The sequence below is a fragment of the Microtus oregoni genome, unplaced genomic scaffold, assembly GCF_018167655.1.
Source record: "Microtus oregoni isolate MIOR12 unplaced genomic scaffold, Mior012 000042F_ref0000377, whole genome shotgun sequence".
NCBI classification, from domain to species: Eukaryota; Metazoa; Chordata; class Mammalia; order Rodentia; family Cricetidae; genus Microtus; species Microtus oregoni.
In genome coordinates, this window is record NW_024543209.1 from 1223534 (window position 1) to 1243764 (window position 20231).

The 20231-nt window shown below is 35.3% G+C and overlaps 2 protein-coding genes across 2 annotated transcripts in view; one reads left to right on the plus strand and one right to left on the minus strand.

Annotated features, from left to right (window-relative positions):
- The window catches only part of LOC121434066 (centromere protein P-like), a 190271-nt gene that overhangs the window by 106070 nt on the left and 63970 nt on the right, over window positions 1-20231 (minus strand). The window lies entirely within an intron of this gene.
- Window positions 9443-18523, plus strand: LOC121434063 (osteomodulin-like). The gene is made up of 3 exons (XM_041632854.1): window positions 9443-9527; window positions 15598-16578; window positions 17499-18523. Exons 2-3 carry the CDS (start codon window positions 15639-15641, stop codon window positions 17834-17836), a joined length of 1278 nt encoding a protein of 425 aa, XP_041488788.1. The 5' UTR covers window positions 9443-9527; window positions 15598-15638; the 3' UTR covers window positions 17837-18523.

The following is a 20231-nucleotide window of genomic DNA, read 5'->3' on the forward strand; positions in this document are numbered from 1 at the left end:
AAGTTGAACACCTAGGTGAAGAGCAAGTAAACATTTCAGTCTTCAAGGCAAGTCCTCAACTTCAGCACACACCACCATTCTTTGGAGTGGGGACTGCTATACATGTAGAATTCTAGCAACTCCCTTGTCTCTACTTCTACAAGTAATACTATCTGCCTCTTCCACCTACCACCACTGTGACAATCACCAGTTTCCCCAGGTATTACTGTGGAAATGCTGGTGATGACAGCAAAATTTCAGCTGGCTGAGAGCAGCTGCTCTATAGGATTTATACTTGATATCTAAGATGATACAACTTAGGAAACCTAGAATAAAACTGCTGCTTTGTAAAAATTGTAGAGGAACATAATGAAATCTAAATAACGAAGGCTCATCACTAGTGTAAGTTGCACAGAAAGAGGAGTGCAGGATTTTGAGTAGGAAATCCAGTCCTATTTATAGTCTGGAGCAGACCACCCACTCTGAGTCTGCTTCCTCATCTGCAGACAATACAGACCAATGAAGTTGCTATGATTATGAAATAAAAGTATAAATAAAATGCTTTGAAAATCATAAATGTTCATAAAATATGAACATCTATTATTGAACTATGGGCTGATGGGAAAACTAAAAAATATAAATTCCTCAACAATAAAATATTATAAGGGCTATTACTCTAAAATTAAAAGCTTAAAGATTTTGCTTTTAGTTTTACTCATGTGTATGTGTGCCATGTATGTGGAGGTACCTGTGGAGCCTAGAAGAGCATGTCAGATCTCCTGGAGCTGGAGTTATATGCAGTTGTTATCTGCCCAAAATAGATGCTAGAAATTGAACTATCGTCCTCTGGAAGAGCCCCAAGCACTCTTAATCACTGAGTTATCTTTCCAGCTCTTCAAAAATGAAAGACATTTAAAGTTCCAGCCGTTTCTATGAAATATTTTTCTGCAATATAATATAGTGATATCACAGCACTTCACAAGAACATATGTAAAAATCAAATATTTAACGATGTTGGAAAAAAGCAGCTTTTCAAATTAGTAATTAAAATGTGATTAACAACAAGATCAAACATATGCCAGCAGGTAAATCTATAGAGAGAGATGTGGAGCTTAAAGAGTTAACAATGTTTTTGTAGGGCCTGGTGAGGTGGCTCAGAGGTTAAGAGCACTGGCTGTTCTTCCAGAGGTCCTTGAGTTCAATCCCCAGCAACCACATGGTAGCTTACAACCATCTATTATGAGATATGGCCTGTAGGCATACGTGCATAAGAAACACTGAATACATAATAAAACTTAAAAAAAGGAATTATGAAAAAACAATGTTTTTTCTAAAAAGAAAAGACAGAAGAAAAAAATTAACACGGAAATGATTCCTGAATTCTTGCAATTAAGTTGGTGCAGTTAATATTTGTGATTTTCATTTCAAAACTGTTAGAAATTTTGGGTTAAGTTCATGAAAACAAATTATTAATAAATTCTTAAGCTGACAGAACTGCATTAAAGTTTTCTGCCATGAACACATTTTAACGGTAAGTTCAAATTTTGCCTGCTAGAAATTGATCAAAGATGAAAACAGGTGAGTTACTACATCTAACTTGGTATATAAAAGAATTCAAATGAATAAGGAATCTCAATGATATTCTAGCTATATTTCATGCCAATTACTACAAAGAGGTTCACTAAATTAATAAAATATGATTCAAGAAAATCATTTATTGAGTAAAACAAAAACTTTTAAAAAAAGCTTCAGTTTGTTTACTCTTGAGCTAACACATTTTTTATCATAACTCCTTCACTTTTTTCAGTGTGTGTATAATGTGCACATATGCATGTTTGTTTACATGCTTGCAGTTGCACAATATGTAAGAATGCAGATAGAAGCTGAGGTAGTCTTCCTAAAATGTCTCTCCACATTATTCACTGGGGCAGGTCTTGCTAGTCATTACCCAGCTGTTCCAGGGACCCATCTTCACCTTCTGAACAGTGGAATTACAGAAGGTTGCCAAGCACATGTGGCATTTACTTGGGTTCTCCAGTCCTCACACTAGCATGGCAAGAGCTTTACTGGCTGAGCCATTTCTCCAGTCCCCACCCCCTTTGAAAGAACTCATGCATTAATTTCTATTAACTTCCTATTCCCGTGGGCTCTTAAAATAACTCAGCTGACCTAAAAATTCTTGTGAATCAATTTTCATGTTGTATAGATAACACTAAAAGTAACAGCTGACATTTGAAGAGTAGTTTCTACTAAGTGCTTTATTTGTATTCATTAAATTAGCTACAGAATAATTACATGAGTCAGGTGTGGAAACTGAGGAACAAACATTTAACATGGAGAACATGGGATTTGAATCTAGTGTCTTAATCTATACTTTAACTAGGGCAGTATACTATTTTTTTTCTTGGTGTTTTTATACCTCTAGGAATTATCTGCATACTTGACTAACACAAACCATGTCTTTCTGGTTCCCTTTTTGTGGCTGTTTCCCCAGTACACTTCGTTTGGCCCCTTCTCTGTGTCCCATAACAATTTCATCTGTGTCTATTAATTTAGTCATTATTAAAACATAAATTCACATCTCAGATTCTGACTTTTCTCATAAATAACTACCTTTGAAAATCAAAATATTATATACCACATAATTATAAATTAGTATCATAAACAATTTCCTTCAAATTTATACTATCTCTCTTGAGTCTCATCTCTCTTCCCAGGTGTCCATGGCTCTAAGATTCAACAGATACGGACTAGTGACTCTCTTGCAGCTCCACAGCCAACCTAGAACTAAGTTCTTCCTTGTCTTCTCACATCTGTGCCTTCCTTTTTATATCTATCATACCATAATTTGTGGTCTGAAATAGGCTGATTCATCTTGCTTATTCAACTCTTCAACAACCCAAACTGATCTATGTACAATCTGGAATGATCATGTGAGTCCTTTTCACCAAAGTTTATAATAGTTTCCACTGAGGAGTGAATTATAAAACTTATGCATTTCCCCAATTTCACTAAATTTTTAAATTTTACATATGTTCTTACTTATTACTTATTATGTATTACCTATGTGCACAGTTGAATAGGAATGGCCCCATAGGCTCATATATTTGGAAATTTGGTCATTAGGGAGTGGCACTACTGGATAGGAAATAGGAGGTGTGGTTTTGTTGGAGGAAGTATGTCACTCGGGGTGGGCTTTAGGGTTTCAAATGCTCAAGCCAGGCCCAGTGTCTAGCTCTCTTCCTGAGGCCTGCTGATCCAGTTCTAGAACTCTCAGCTACTTATCCAGCACGATGTTTGCCTAAATGCTGCCTTGTTTCCCACTGTGATGGTAATGGATTAAACCTCTGACTGGAAGCCAGCCCCAATTAAACGCTTTTATAAGAGGTGCTGTGATCCTGGCATATCTTCAAAGCAACAGAACACTGGTTAAGACGATTTATATTTCAAATATTTATTTGTGAGTCTTCAATTTTATGTTCCAGATCAAGATTATTTGCTTTTGTTTTGTTTTGTTTTTTGAGACAGGGTTTCTCTGTAGCTTTGGAGCTTGTCCTGGAACTAGCTCTTGTAGACCAGGCTGGCCTCGAACTCAGATATCCGCCTGCCTCTGTCTCCGGAGTGCTGGGGTTAAAGGCATGCGCCACCACCGCCCGGCTATTTGCTATTTTTTAAACACACTTTCTGGTTTCTGTGTTTTGGTTAACATTGTGCCTTTCATTAGTCAGAATCTCGGCCTACCTTCAAATGTCTACATAAAACATCCTTCTCAGCTCCTCTTCCCAATTCTCTCAATAAACAGAAGCGAATACTTGCCCACCCCCAAAACTTCCCAGTATTTTGACTGTGCTTGTCTTCTGTGCTTGTACCATAGCTACTTATTTTCCAAAAGAAACATCTTAGCTGCAAGGACTGTGTTTTGGTCATCTCTCCCCTATTGCAAAAGGATAGCATCCTGTTGTGGCTCTGTACATTTCTGGATAAAACTGCTGAGAAAACATCTCAAAGCAGAACATGATTCTAGCCTGTGTATCATCTCTGGCTCTAGCAGTTCTCCTCACTCTGCAACTCTGCCAACAAAACACACTTCCTATATGCCTGGATACACTGCTACATCAGTTAGGGCAATGGCATTTTCTCCTAGTGTACTTTTGACTCAGTGTTATTGAAGGCACTTATTAATGTTCTATCACTAATTCTGGATAACCCAGAAATAGCATTCCTTGTCCTATCGCCTCTGACCAAGCTATCCAAAGAAATCATCTCTGGAAGTAATAGATTTCTACTGGTGAAATATACAACGGTCACTAAAAGCCCAACTTTGAAATAAACTCATACAGAGAGGAGGTTGTAGGAAGTCTGAAGAGACAGAAACAAAAGGATAGTTAAGGTCAATGAGAAAAGGCCTAGGCCACTTGCTGCCTTTGTAGGCAGGAGCAACCCTGAAATATACTCTGCTTGAATGCCAGGGATGTTGTTTCCTTTTTATTAAGAATTAATAACAGGCCGTGCGATGGTGGCGCATGCCTTTAATCCCAGCACTTGGGAGGCAGAGGCAGGCGGATCTCTGTGAGTTCGAGACCAGCCTGGTCTAGAGAGCTAGTTCCAGGACAGGCTCCAAAGCCTTGTCTCGAAAAACCAAAAAAATAAAAAATAAAAAAATTAAAAAAAAGAATTAATAACAGAAGTAAATGAAACAATATAATGAAGTTCCATGTACTCATAGTTTCAACAATTCACAACTAATAATTTTATTCTCTAATTCCTATTATTTTACTAAATTTGAGAGAAAATTTATGTACAATATAATCTAATCATTTAAAGGATATAATTTAATGGTCCTCACAATATTTAAAGTTCTGCAACAACAACTATCAATCAATGTTGGAACATTTTTATCATCTCCAACATATACCTACTTATATATATTACTACTTATATGTACCTACTTATATATATTACTTTCCTTATTCCCTGGTAAATCTACATTTTTTCTATGGGTTGCCTTAATCTGGACATTTAATATGAGCAGAATAATATGGTGACTGCTTCTTCTACTTAAGATTTTTTTGGTTTTATCTATGTTATAGTATGTAGGACTTTTGGGGGGGAAATGTAATTATTTCTATACCATATGTACCTGAGAGCAGAACAGCTGACATATAGGATATTTAGTACCAAAAGTTTTTTACAATTGCAACAATTTACATTCTTACCAATAATGTCCAAAGAATTCTTTCCTTCCACATCCTTGTCCATAATTGGTAGTTAGTTCTTTTAATTGTAGCCATTCTACCAGATAATTAGTACAATTTTCTTGTGGTTTTAATTTGCATTTCTCTAGTTAAACATCTTTTTTCATATGCAGACTGGTCAAGTGGATAGTTTATTTTCTTCAGATTCCTAGTCTTTGGCATACTTTAAATAGTGCTGTTAATCTTGCCTTGAAAATGACTTATAAGAGCAATAAAAAACTGATATGGATCTGGTAAGCACTGTGAATGTGCTGCCCCATTCTGTGGCTTTTATTTATTTAATTTAAAAATATTGTTTATTTATTAACTTATTTTTATTTTATGAATATGGGTTTTTTTGGTCTGAATGCATGTATATGCAGCACATGCATGCCTTATACATGAGGAGCCCTGAAGAAGGCAAAAGATCACCTGGAATTGTAGTTACAGACAGTTATTAGCTGCCATGTAGGTCTGGGAATTGAATCCAGGAGCTCTCCAGACCATTGGCTTTTTTTTTTTTAAACATAAGAATAGTGTTTTTAAAACATCACTAATATATGTTCATTACAAAAAATGAGTTTTCTTATGAAAATTTCACACATGTTCATCATGTAATGAACAGTATTTTATCAACCAAGTTCTTAACTATAATGGCATCCATTGATTGAAAATTAAAACACAACATACCCAAACTTATGGGATGTAGTGAAGGCAGTTATAGAAGGCAAGTTCACATAGTAATAATTTAATAAAACATCTGCAAGTTCTAGAAAACAAAACAAAAAAAACTTGCCAAAAAAGTAAATGAGATGAAATTATCAAACTTAGGCTACAGTCAATGAAACAGAGACAACAAAAACAAAATACAAAGAATGAGAAATAAAGAACTGATTTAACAAGAAGGACAAATTCTTAGCCAAATTAGCCAAAAGATGAGTAGGGAAGATCTAAATTAATAAAATTAGAGATGAAAAAGAAAGCCTTACAGTAGATATAAAAGAAATTCAGAAAATTCTAAGTATATATGTTAAATATCTCCATCAAAATTCCAACACGACTTTTCAAAGAAATTGAAAGAACATTTCTCCAGTGTCATACGAAAACATAAAAAACAGAATAGCTAAAATAAATATCCTGAATAATAAAAAAACTGCTGGAGGTATCACCACTGGTCTTAGTCACTATTCTGTTGCAGTGACGAGACACTATGACCAAGGCAACTCTTACGAAAGAACATTTAATTGGGGGCTTGCTTACAGTTTCAGAGATTTAGTCCATTATCATTTTGGCGGAGAATATGGAGGCACACAGGCAAACATGGTGCTGGAGAAATAGCTAAGAGTTCTACAAATAATCCACAGGCAGCAGGAAGAAAGCCATTGGGCCTGATTTGAGCTTTTGAAACCTCAAAGCCCACACCCAGTAAGACACTTCTTCCACCAAGGCCATACCCATTACAAGGCCATATCTCCTAATCCTTCTCAAGTAGTGCCGCTCTTGATGACTAAGCATTCATATACAAGTCTACAGGGGCCATTCTTATTCTGAAGACCCAGACATAAATCCATATACCTGTGGACACCTGATATTTGATAAGACAGAAATACATACTGAAAAAAAGACAACATCTTCAACAAATGATACTGTTCGGATGGTTGCATGTAGAAGAATGCAAATATTCATATTAATCTCCCTGCACAAAACTCAACTCTAAATGGATAAAGAACCTCAAATATAAGACCAGATTTTTTGAATCTAACAAAGGAGAAAGTGGGACAAAGTCTTGAACTCAATAGCTCAGGAGAACACTTTCTGAACAGATACTGTTAACACACACACACTAAGAATAACAATAAACAAGATCTCATGAAATGGAAAAAAATCTTCTGAATGGTAAAGGATATCATCATCCGGACAAAGGAGCAGATTACAGAATGGAAAAAGACCTTTACCAACTACATATCTAATAGAGGGTTAATATCTAAAATACATTTTTTAAAAAGCCTCAAAAAACTGGACATCAAGAAAACAAATGACCCGATTGAAAAATGGTTCCTATATATGTTTCCTATATAAGAAATACAATGACATCTTCCCTTGCTTGTGAGTCAGAAATTTAGATAAAGGGTGAGTACAACTCAATGTCTGGACTAGTGTCCTTTGCACAAATCAGAGATCGGAGTCTAGTGTTTATAGTGTTAAATGTGAATTTGACTACATAAAAATTCAACAGTAACAGAACTGACAGTTTGCCTTTCTCTACCTTACTCATTTTTATCCTTCCCCTTGGTTTATTCTCTGCTCACCACAATCAATAGGCTTTTATTTTCTATTTTCTTCTTCTATGACAATAAGATTTTCACTACTGAGTGAAAATTCAGTTTTAAATTACTTTTCACAAAGTAGGTGCTCAATTTTTTTTTAAAACAGAGCTGAACAATGAACAAATAAATGAAACTTATTTTGTCTATTGTATTAATTAAGCTGAATCAGGAAGGCTTTTCCTAGCCAGCACTAATATGTTGTTCAGCTTTGAGATGCTGTGTCTGCTTCAATAAAATAATAAGCCAAGCATATAATTTAGATTTTTTAAACAATTAATCTGACTTCGCCCCACAATGGTTATAATTAAGCCACCTAACCAAATCAATGATCATAGACTATTACCTATCCTAACCATTACTTTTTTTGTTTGTAACAGCTCTGGCTGTTCTGGAACTTGCTTTGTAGACCAAGTTAGCCTTGAACTCACAGAAATCTGCCTGTCTCTGCCTCCCAAATGGTGGCATTAAAGGCATGTGCCACCAGGCCCAGCTTCTATACTTTCTGTTTTGTTTGGTATTAATATACTCTAGCTACTTACTGACAAATAGTCTTCCACATAATCCAGAAACAGGAACAACATAATCACTATTTTAAGACCAATCACACAGTTAATAAAGAGTTATATTTAAAAATTAAATGGTTGGTTTTAAATTAATCAGTTAAAAGAACTATGAAGGAGGCTCAAACAACGTTTGAGAAAAACACACAAATTTGCTCTTTTCCTGAGTGCGAAAGCCCAAGGTTTAAGAAAAAAAGACAATAATAGGAAACATACGGAAAAGATTGGTAACAAAATGGAATCTTGGTACAAGCATGGTCTGCCACATTTCACATACCAATGTCTCAAATAATAGACTAGATGTTTACACTATTGCCAAAGCATCCTTGAAATACTGTATACTTTTCTCAAATCTGAAATATAAAAATAAGTCCTGGAAGTTCCTTATAAAGTCTAATAGAAAACACTATTTTAAAGAACTAAAAGAACTTCTCAAGCATGAAAGAAACTCCTTCCAAAAAACTCAACATTTAACGCCAGGAGACACAGCTAACTCTGTTTAACTATGAAAACATTAGCACAAAAATTTCTCCTGCAGCAAGCAAGCTTGCTGGCTGGAACTCTTAAGGAGGGTCCCTCAGCAGCAGGAAAGTTTCTAAATCTACTGGATGAAGTAGATGTTATTGGACAGCAGAAGCTTTTCATTCTATCCCACTGAAAGACAAATGCATTATAAAATTACTCTGTATACTGAGGGAAAATGCAGATTAGAGATATGGCTTCATAGTATAACACATTAACTTTCATAGTCAAGGGAATTCATTTCTCTTTTAAAATTTATTAGTAGCATATTTAAATGGAAAAGTTGTGCCTTTAATCTATGAAACCAATGCAATCTACTGCATTTTCAAAGTAAACTAGATGTGAAATGCTGTTTCCAGTTCTAATTCCTAGCTTCAAAAAGGGAAGCACTGATTTGATTGCAAGCCTCTGTCCACCCAGGGACCGGATACAATTCTGAATTCCACCTTAAATTGCTGAGACACTGGGCTCCAGGTCAGAGTGGACTTTAATCTGAGGAATTCTTTGGCATTAAAATGAAAATAAAAACAGTAATCAGTACATGCTGTTTCATTTAGTCTTGTTTGCCTTTCAGATTAGAGGAAATTCTTGCCACACCTCAAACCAAAATTAAGGAGTAAAGAAAGAAGTTAGCCACATAAATCTGACCAAGAGTACAAACATCTTAATTTGAATCCACAAAGTTTTGTATGATGAAAAAAAGTACACAATTTAAATTCAACCCAAGTGTTTCCCAAGCAGATTGTATTTGCTGAAATTGCTACAGTAATTCAAAGGACAGCCCTGTCTGGACTCAGAGTTACTGTGGATTTTTTAAGAAACTCCGTTAGAGAATTTAGGCATTTCTGACTCAGTTAAAGGATTTGCCAATTCATCAATCCCTGAATCTAAAGCAATTTCAACAGGTATGATGATAAAATAATTTTCAATTCTTAAAGAATGTATTCCTACTGTTATAAAAGTATATTGTATTTGTTTAATAGTAAATAGCAACTATCATAAAAGCACAATTGGGGGAAGCAAAAATGGTAAAAAAAAGTTACATTAAATTTTTGATTAGACAAATGTTCAAGCAAAAAGATCAATAAGGTGAGTTTAAATTTCTCATTTAAAATTACTCAAAAACAGTATTTGTTTAGATTCTTTTTTTAAAAAAAAAATAAATTTAGGTCAAACGGAAAGATACTTGGGTTAAAGGAATCAATCTCTCTTTAGTTTCTTGGGTCTGGTTTTCTGTACTTAGCTTTTTTAAAAAAATAACTTGTTTAACTTTATTTTATGTGCATTGGTGTGAAGGTGTCAGATTCCCTGGAACTGGAGTTACAGACAGTTGTAAAGTGCTATGTGGATACTGGGAACTGAACCTGGGTCCTCTGGAAGAGCAGCCAGGGCTCTTAAGCCCTGAGCCATCTCTTCAGCCCCTGTTCTTAGTTTTAAATGACAAAAAAACCTGCTAATGCTTTGAGCCACAGATCCAGGTCCTGAGGGTGAGCACAGTTGTAGGGAAAGTGTGCATTGCTCAAAATTTCTCTGCTGGGCAAAATACTGATCTAAAATGTTTTTGTTTTCATTTGTATCATTCTCAAAGAAAAGATATGAACATTTTATCCTATTATTAACGAATACTTAAATTTAAGTTAAGATTTAAGTGTATTATGGCTAAAAATAACAGAGACATACTTTAATAGCAAAAGATTTTACAGAATTAAACAAAGTTGTCTTAGACAAAAAACACATGTACAAATAATTTTTATTTACTGGTTTCTATAGCATATCAATAAAACAATTACATCTTTAAAATAGTAAAATGCTATGACGCTTTTACCTGTAAGTTTCCAGAACTAAGTAAACTATACCTCAATTCTGTTAATTTAGATTAGGACCGACATTGGTTAAAAAACATGAGTGCTTTTCTTCAAGTAAGATAAATGTTAGGATAAAGATACTTATTGTCTTATTTGCAAAATTCACATTATTGGATAATTTCTTAAAATTTACATTATTTCTTTGCTTTAAATTTTCTTCTTTACCGGCCGTTTTTCTAATAAGACAAAGTAATATAAGTGAGAATTATCACATATTGTTATAGAGAAATAAGTACAAAGGATAATAGCCACTTTCTCTAATTCTTTTTCATCTAAACAAACCACCAAGGTGAAATGCCTAGAGAAGTCAACATTAACAAAGAGAAGCGTTACTACCAAGATTACTCTTAATCAAACATACTAAGCAGAGCATTCCACTGATCTCTGACTACTTACAACCAGTGCACTGTACTTAGGCTTTGTTAAAAATTAGAGATTGAGAAATGAGAAGACAGTGAGTTACTGTGAAGTTCTCTGAGTTATACTATAGGACATAACACATAAATTGTAGAATATGGAAATCAAAGTTACAAACTAAGCTTAGCAAATAAATGGCTAACAAGAGACTCTCTGAGTGAAATGAAGTAAAACCATCTCAGGGAAAAGTATCACAGGGGACAAGAGAAAGACTAGTAAATGACAGGATTTCAGACTAAAAGTCACTGTACAGGGAAGCCTTTTGAAGCGTGTACAAAGAGACAACAAGAGCAATCTTTTTTATCTTTAGAGCCCCTTGTTTGTTTTAAGGCTTTTACCCTGACAGGCTGCCATGAGGTATCAGATCAGATTATTGCAAGATTATTCTTTGCTTTCAATTTCTCACAACTGCTGAGCAGCAGATTCTAATTCTAAAATGTTGCTAAATTCTAATTCTGAAAGGTTGTTAGCTGATGGCTGCTAATGGTCTTAACACAAGGATAAAGTTCAGATGAAGTGGATGCTCATAAGCAAGTGTAAGAGAACTTTAGCCCTCTGTGTTCTGGTCCAGTGCCACAGACCAGCTCTGCTTCTCGGCTTTCACTGCATATTTTGGGGAAAGAGCCTCTTAGAATGTATCTCTAGTCGCTGTATTGGGAATGAAATAGAACAGCACAAATGCTTTAAAAAGATACTATGCTATAATACAGCAAGTAAAATAAAATCTTAAAAATTTGAAGTAAGCCGGGTGATGGTGGCGCACGCCTTTAATCCCAGCACTCGGGAGGCAGAGGCAGGCGGATCTCTGTGAGTTCAAGACCAGCCTGGTCTACAGAGCTAGTTCCCGGACAGGCTCCAAAGCCACAGAGAAACCCTGTCTCGAAAAACCAAAAAAAAAAAAAAAAAATTGAAGTAAAATGTCACCAACAGGAGAGTGAAATGTATAAGATTTTTTCTAAACCCATTTCTCCTAAAGGGCCAAAGTCTGGTTCAAATGATGCCTGAAAAAGACCTCCCTATTTCTCCCAGGAGAGTCAACGCCTGATCCTGCAGCACTAATTATCCCTATTTGGTTATAGTTCATTTTATAGTGTTGGTCTCCTCTTTTAAATTGTTAGCTTTATAGAGGGGACCATGTCTTCATTCTCTATTTCTGTGTTCCCTAACAAGCACATTGTCTCACAGCTAGAAAGAACTTTTTAAAAAAATGTGACCTTAAGTAATCCAGTTAATCTAAGTACTAATATTTATAAAGGGTGGTACTAAGCACACACATACAGTATCTAACTGAGTAACCACAGCAGGGAAATGATTATCCCAAAGCAAACTCTCAGGGAGGTTCCAGCCTAAAGCAGAGTTGGCTTGCTCTGAACATGCCCATTGGGATGAAATCATAACTCATTTACTCCATCTCTTCTCAAGTCTCCACTAAGAACATTGCAGTATGAAGATCAAAGTGCAAATACACACTTAATTAAATTATGAATTCATTAAAAGAGTTCAAATTCCTTATGAATTTAGACTCTCAGATTCTGGCTCGTTGAACAGTCACCATTTCTAGGCATGTCATACTTCTAGCTTCTTCTACGCTGTTACTCACCTGTTTACTTGGAAGAAGACTTTCTTACTCTGTTCTTATAGAATTCTAAAAAGTTCTTCAAAACACAGTAATATACTATGTCCTTCATGAATTACATGATAAAGAACAATTGATGCAATATACTTAGAGTTACTTGAGTTTAAGAAAATCACATATTACTAAAGAGAGCAAAGTATTTCAATTTGGCACTTTCTTATAAATAAAAATAATGTGCAAATACAATTTATTATTTAAACCTCCCTTTTATTTTTTTAAAAAAGCAAGGTTATAATCCAAAAAGAATGGTGGGAAATGATGTTTTACAGCATTGAAAAAAGAAAAAAAACCAAAACAAAATAAAAAACAACAACAACAAAAAACTAGTAGTCTTGACAAGAGGGAAAGGAGATGTACTAAGGAACTGCAGCCATGCCATACTTGAGGTTGTAGCCAAGACTGAGAATGAGCCCAGTCAGCCTGGTTTTGTTTTTCCTTCTTCATATTCAGCTATGTGAGTCAGAATGAGAGCAGGGAGGAAACTGCCAGATGTAAAGAACTCAGAAAATTCAGGGACCATGCAAAGGAGTAATGAGAACAATGAACTGTAGTATCCCAGTAGAGGAATTTAGACTGCAGGAAGTATGGCTGGAGGCAGTAAAATTAGTAGCATCAACATACATTAGACTTCTCTGAAACTCAGGAACTATGTGTAGGTAGAGGTACTACCTGAAGATATGGTCAGAGTATACAGTATGTTCAAAATTGAGAATATGACTTCTGATAATTTAGCAGGCTCAGGACATGAGTTTACAGGAAGAACTGAGACAAATTATGGGAGAAAAAGGAGCAAATGGAGCTCCGTCAGAGAAATGACTGATGTAACTATTTTCTCAGTTACACCAATGCTGAAAAACAGGAGATATTGTTTTAGAGGAATAACTGTAAACAATTTCATTAACACACAGTAATGTTAGGGCATTTACCTGTTCATTCATTCATAAAACCCCTGGAGGAAAAAAGGTCTCAGGGAAAAAAAGATACATTTTTTTCCTTTAACATTTTTCTAAATAATGTTCATTTCAACTGTAGTTTTTTGTTTTTTTGTTTGTTTTGTAGGACAGTAGTTTTCAATTTGACAAGATATGAATATCTGCTGTGAGCCTAAGTCAGGAGACTTAGGCAGGAAAGACTGCTTGAACTTTACAAATTGGAGACTAGCCTAGTAACACTGTGAGACCCTGTCTCAAAAAAACAAAGAAAAGGAAAAAAAAGAAAAGAAAAAGTGAGATTTTATCTTTTAGCTGATGTAAGTAGCAAGACTAAGACAACACAAAGATAAGCAGGCAATCCATGGGGCTGGGAAGATAGACCGTCAGCAAAATTCTTACTTATCTTGCCAGCAGGAAGATCTGAGTCTCAGTCCCATGTTAAAAATAAATAAATAAATAAATAAATAAATAAACAAGTGTGGTGACACTTTTAATCCTAGCACCTGGGAGGAGAGATGGGAAGTCCCTGTGAATCACTGGCCAGTCAGCCAACACAGTAAGAGACACCTGTCTTAAAAAATTAAAAGGTAGATGATGCCAGATGAAGGCACCTTAAGTTGTCTTCTTGATTTCACATGCATGTATACACACACACAGTAATGTATAATTTAAGTATAATTACAAATTTCACTTTATTCTTTTGAAGAAGTGTCTTATTGTATTATTAGATTGGCCTCCAACTCCTGAGCTCAAATGATCTACCCCGATCAGGTGAAATTATATGCACATGCACATGCTCAGCAACTGCAATTCTTATTAATAAAGCAAGAGGCAGAAATGTTAAATGACAGAAATGAAATTCAAGTTTTCACCTCCTTGTTTAAAACATACTCCATCCTTATTCAAGTTCAACCAAAATAACTGTTAGTTATCTGTGAAGGTGTCACCTCACAATCCAACTCAATACAACATTCTCAAAAATGCAGTATACAGTTATTTTTAATATTCGTACATCCAGACCGTAGCTCAAAAATATTATTCAAAGCCAGATATAGTAATAATCCTTGTAGTCTCAGGACCTGGGAAGGGGAGACAAGAGGATCATAAGTTTAAGGACAGTTTCATTTAAATAGCAAGCCTAAGGGCTAACCTGGGCTCAATGAGGCCCTGTCTCAGGAAAGAGGCAGAGAAAGAAGGAGGGAGAAGAGGAGGAAGGTAGAGGGAGGGAAGTGGGGGAAAGGAGGGAGAGAAAAACTTAGCGAAAAAAGAAAGTCAGGAAGAAAACATGAAAATATTAAGCTAATGGGAATGTAAACTTTGCAGAATGTAAATATTGCGTGCACTTGAGGCTTTGTTAGAGTTACTCAACAAATTGGAGACAAAATAATTAAGATTTGAGAAACTATTTCAAGAAGAAAATATGAAGGTGTAGAAAGGCAGAAAGATACAAGAAAAACACATGATAGTGTTTTCTAAACAAGTTACCAAATATAAAAGAATGTTCTTTTGAAGAACAAGGAAAGGATTTCAGTAACAACAGTAGCAGGGAGCAAGATTTTGTTTCAATAAAAATTTTTAATACGCAAAAATCTTTAACTGTTCACAGAGGCAGCAACCATCACTAGCAGACAGAATGGTTAGAAAGAATGCTCAGCATTCACAGTGGAGTTGAGTGACATCACACTATTATTACAAACCTACAGTCTAGAAAACAAGACAACTGAGATTCTTTTAAGTTAATGACTGTATATACTACTGTGTTTAACACATGTAATCTCAGCACTTGGGAGGCAGAGGATTGCCTGTAATTCAAGGCCAGCTTGGTTTTCATAGTAAGTCAAGTCAGTAAGGGCTACACAGGGAATTTGGTCTATAAAAAACAAAGTAAACAAATGAAAGATAGTGACTACTTAGTAAAAAGTCCAGAACAGCACACTTCTCACTCCTGTTCAATGGCACATGTGACTCTTAATTTTACTTCATGGGCATTTAAACATTAAATTTTGATGTAAGCTTTGCTCATGTTTCCTGAATATTCTGTTATATATAGGTACCAGAATAATAAATCTTAAATGTGTCAATTTATATGAGAATTATTATTAATCATTTTTTTTCTTTGCAATAGGACCCCCCCAAAAAAAAAACCCAAACCCAACCAAACAAACCATGGGCTTTTTAAGTCCAATATATGTCCTTTTCTTCTGTTTTGGAGTTAGAGTATATTGCCAATACGAAGCTTACCAATGGGATGAAGAGTATGACCAAGAGCCAAATGAAGATTATGAGCCAGAATTCCAGTTTCATCAAAATATTGACTATGGTGTACCCTTTTATCAGAATATTTTAGGCTGTGCTAAGGAATGCTTTTGCCCAACTAACTTTCCAACATCGATGTACTGTGACAATCGTAAACTCAAGACTATTCCAAATATTCCAATGCACATTCAGCAACTCTACCTTCAGTTCAATGACATCGAGGCTGTGACTGCAAATTCATTCATCAATGCAACCCATCTTAAGGAAATTAACCTCAGCCACAATAAAATTAAATCTCAAAAGATTGATTATGGTGTATTTGCTAAACTTTCACATCTACAACAACTCCATCTAGAGCACAACAACTTAGAAGAATTTCCATTTCCTCTTCCTAAATCTCTGGAAAGACTCCTTCTTGGTTATAATGAAATCTCCAGACTTCAAACAAATGCCATGGATGGACTGGAAAACCTGACTATGCTTGATCTCTGCTATAATCATCTTTCTGATTCAGTGTTAAAAGAAAAGAACCTTTCCAAAATGGAAAAACTGATGCAGCTCAACCTATGTAATAACAGATTAGAGTCAATGCCCCCTGGACTGCCTTCCTCACTTATGTACCTATCTTTAGAAAATAATTCAATTTCATCTATACCAGACAATTATTTTGACAAACTTCCAAAACTTAATGCTCTAAGAATGTCACACAACAAGCTGAAAGACATTCCATATGATATATTTAATCTTTCCAACCTTATAGAACTCAACGTTGGACACAATAAATTGAAGCAAGCATTCTACATTCCAAGGAATTTGGAACATCTATACCTACAAAATAATGAAATAGAAAGTATGCAAAATTTTGCATTTTTTTAAAGAACAAAAGATTCTTTTCTGACTGGTATTTTGACTTGTTTTTTTTTGGGGGGGGGGGGCTGTAATGTTGAGACAAGGTTTCTACTATGTAGCTCTCTAGTTGTCCAGGAACTTCATGTGTAGACAAAGCTTGTCCTCAAACTCAAAAATATTTGCCTGCTTCTGCCTCCCTCGTGCTGAGATTAAAGGCATATGCACCAATATGCCTGATGAATTGTATTTTGACTCAATATAAAGAATGAATTATTAATCATCTATGCTTTATATAATGTTAAAAAAGGGCTTGGAAGACAGCTAAAGAGATGGCAGATAGTGGCCTGGGGAAAGGGAGTGACAATTTTATAGTCTTTTTTTGTTTTTGTTTTTTTCAAGACAGGATATCTCTGTAGCTTTGGAGCCTATCCTGGAACTAACTCTTGTAGAACAGGCTAACCTCGAACTCAGAGATATGTCTGCCTCTGCCTCCTGAGTACTGGGATTAAAGGTGTGCGCCGCCACCACCACCCAGCCCCTAATTTTATAGTCTTTTTTTATTCAACTTTACCACCTTGAATATTAGCAAGTAGTATTAGAGAGAACATCTGAAGACATACGACCTTGGGTAGTATGGCTGGTTTTTTTTTTTGTTGTTGTTGTTGTTTGTTTGCCTTTGCTTCTTTCTTTGTAAGATCGCTTCTAGCAATTATATATTTCCCATATAAACTGTAAATTCAATGAATTCATATTTATTTTGGTGATATGAAACTCAAGAATTTCATTTCATTTTAATCAATATAAAGATAATTAAACCTAACTCCACTTGTAAGTATTAAGATAAAATTATATCTCATATAACAAAACCCAACATGGAATTGTGACTATATGCAGGATGAATTTTTAACTTGTATTTTTCAGATATCAATGTGACAATAATGTGTCCTTCTACTGACCTACTACACCATCGCCATTTAACATACCTTCGAGTGGACCAAAATAAGCTGAAAGAACCAATAAGTTCATACATCTTCTTCTGCTTCCCTCATATACACAGTATTTACTATGGTGAACAAAGGAGCACCGATGGTGAAACAATACAACTAAAGACCCAAGTTTTCAGGAGATATGAAGAGGAAGAGGAGGAGGAGGAGGAAGAAATCCATGATGGTCAGGACAACACTTTCGAGGGACAAGAAGTACCAGAACACTTTAATTCTCATTATTATGAAATGCAAGAATGGCAGGAAACTATATAGGTATCTATTAGGACTTCATAAAGCCATACTAATTACAAATAAACATATACTGCTCAAAATATAAATAGAAATATTTGTTAGTATAAGACCAGAATTGCATTTAAGATGTTGGTGACTTAAAGTTTACTAAAAAATGATATAAATATTAAGAAATATAAGATAAAATGGCAAGTGGGAATAAAACTAAGCTTAAGTGGCTTCATTCTTTAAACTCATTCTTAAAATTAGAAATATATCATGTAAAAAACAAGGGCCAGCAAGATGGTTCAGTAAATAAAGCATTTGCCGCCAAACCTGATCACTCGAGCAGGAGAGACCCAACTCCTGCAGGTTGTCAAGTTTTCCTCTGACCACATGTGTGTCTGCCAATAATAATAATAAATAATAATAATATATAAAACCATCTGAATATGCCACTTCCAATGATGGGATTTTTTTCCCCCTAGGGATGATAAACTAAGTATCATTAACAGTGAAGACAAAAGCTGCCCTCTGGACCATAAGAGGATATCTGAGCAAGAGGAAGGATATTAACCTAACAGTAGTGTTTCATACAAGAGAAACCACTTTTACTAACTTTATCTACAGAGTTGCTTCCACATTTGTATTTTCTCTTTTTTTCCCCCTTTGGTTTTTTTCGAGGCAGGGTTTCTCTGTGTAGTCCTGGAACTCACTCTGTAGATCAGGCTGGCCTAAAACTCAGAGATCCATCTTCCTCTGCCGGCTGAATGCTGGGATTAAAGGGGTGAGCCACCACTGCATGGCTTATTCTTTTTTTTCTTTTATTTATTTATTTTTGGCATACTTGTATTTCTTTTTTCTTTCTTTCTTAAAAATTATGTATCATGTATAGTGTTCTGCCTGCACACCAGAAGAGGGCACCCGATCTCATTACAGATGGTTATGAGTACCATGTGGTTGCTGGGAATTGAACTCAGGACCTCTGAAAGAACAGCCAGTGCTATTAACCTCTGAGCCATCTCTCCAGCCCCACATTTGTATTTCCAGTCCCAGTAAGATATGTGTCCCAGGTTCAGTGCTCAGAATGGTATTTTTGACTTTCAAAGTCACCATCCTAAGATCTAAGGCATACAACTCAGAAATTAAGTCTTCTTTTCTCAGAGCACCAGAGCAACCGAATTATCAATTCTGTATCTGCTGTATTTGAATAATTAAAAAAATCAAACTCCCTAAGAGCAATCTATATTTTAGGAGATTTCAACAACTATTCAAAATACTGTATATCATGTTCCATTTTCAGATGGATTAATGTTTTATAGTAATCTGGGAAAAGGCCTCATAGTTACATAAATCCTTGCTAATAACTGCTTTATTCACAGGTTACATTAATGTTGATAAAATAGAGTCTTTACATATTATTAAACCTTTCTGTTTTCCTGGCACCAAATAAACTACAAACATCTATATTAGCCAGTATTTATTTACACGCTGTTGAAGTCGACTATAGTTCCTCTGAAATTTGTGGACACACAGGTTTCAACATCACCTCTAAAACCTTAAAAGTTACTTGTAATTGCATTTTGAAACATTTCAGGAGAACCAGCGAACCTTAAGGCCTGTGTCACAGGGAGGCCTAGCTCATCCCACTAGTATTTGACTCTTGGGATTCACTCTCTTTGTGCCACAGTTGCTTTTTGTATGCTCTTTCCTGATCTCCATTTTGAAGTATTTTAAGTGTGCTCTATGATGAATATTCTAACTGTTGTAGAACTCTTATCTACCCCAGGCATTAAGGATTCACAGAACTCCTGATAAAAAGGAACAAATGCATGCCAACACAAAGAATCCAAAAACACATGGCAAAAATTCCAGACAGTGTGCAATTAACAGATGAGTATACTATAATTTGGAAGTATTCAAACTTCTGAGTGCTGAGAAGCCTCTATTGTGTCTTCTGTCTTAGAGTAGGTTGTTAATATTAACAGAAGAGAACATTCACTTGCCCACAGGTGCAAACCTGACAATGCATAAGGAACACAAACAAAACTCCAACCATTCATTTCATCATCCACATCAAGTTATTATTTAGTGTAGAAGGCATAGCAGTGAGATCAGGAAAGAAAGCATAAAAAGGAACTGTGGCACAAAGAGAGTGAAGCCCAAGAGTCAAATACTAGTGAGATGAGCTAGGCCTCCCTGTGACACAGGCCTTAAGGTTCACTGGTTCTCCTGAAATGTTTCAAAATAAAATTACAAATTCAATTATTTATTATGACAAAAAATGATACTGTGAGTGCTAAGAGATAAGCAAGATCAGACAATTTTTCTGCTTCCATCATTTTAAAATTTAAAAAGATCCACTAAGGAAATGCAAATAAAAACCACAATTAAAAGATTACCTTTTTCTCATTACAATGGCAGCAAACAAAAGACA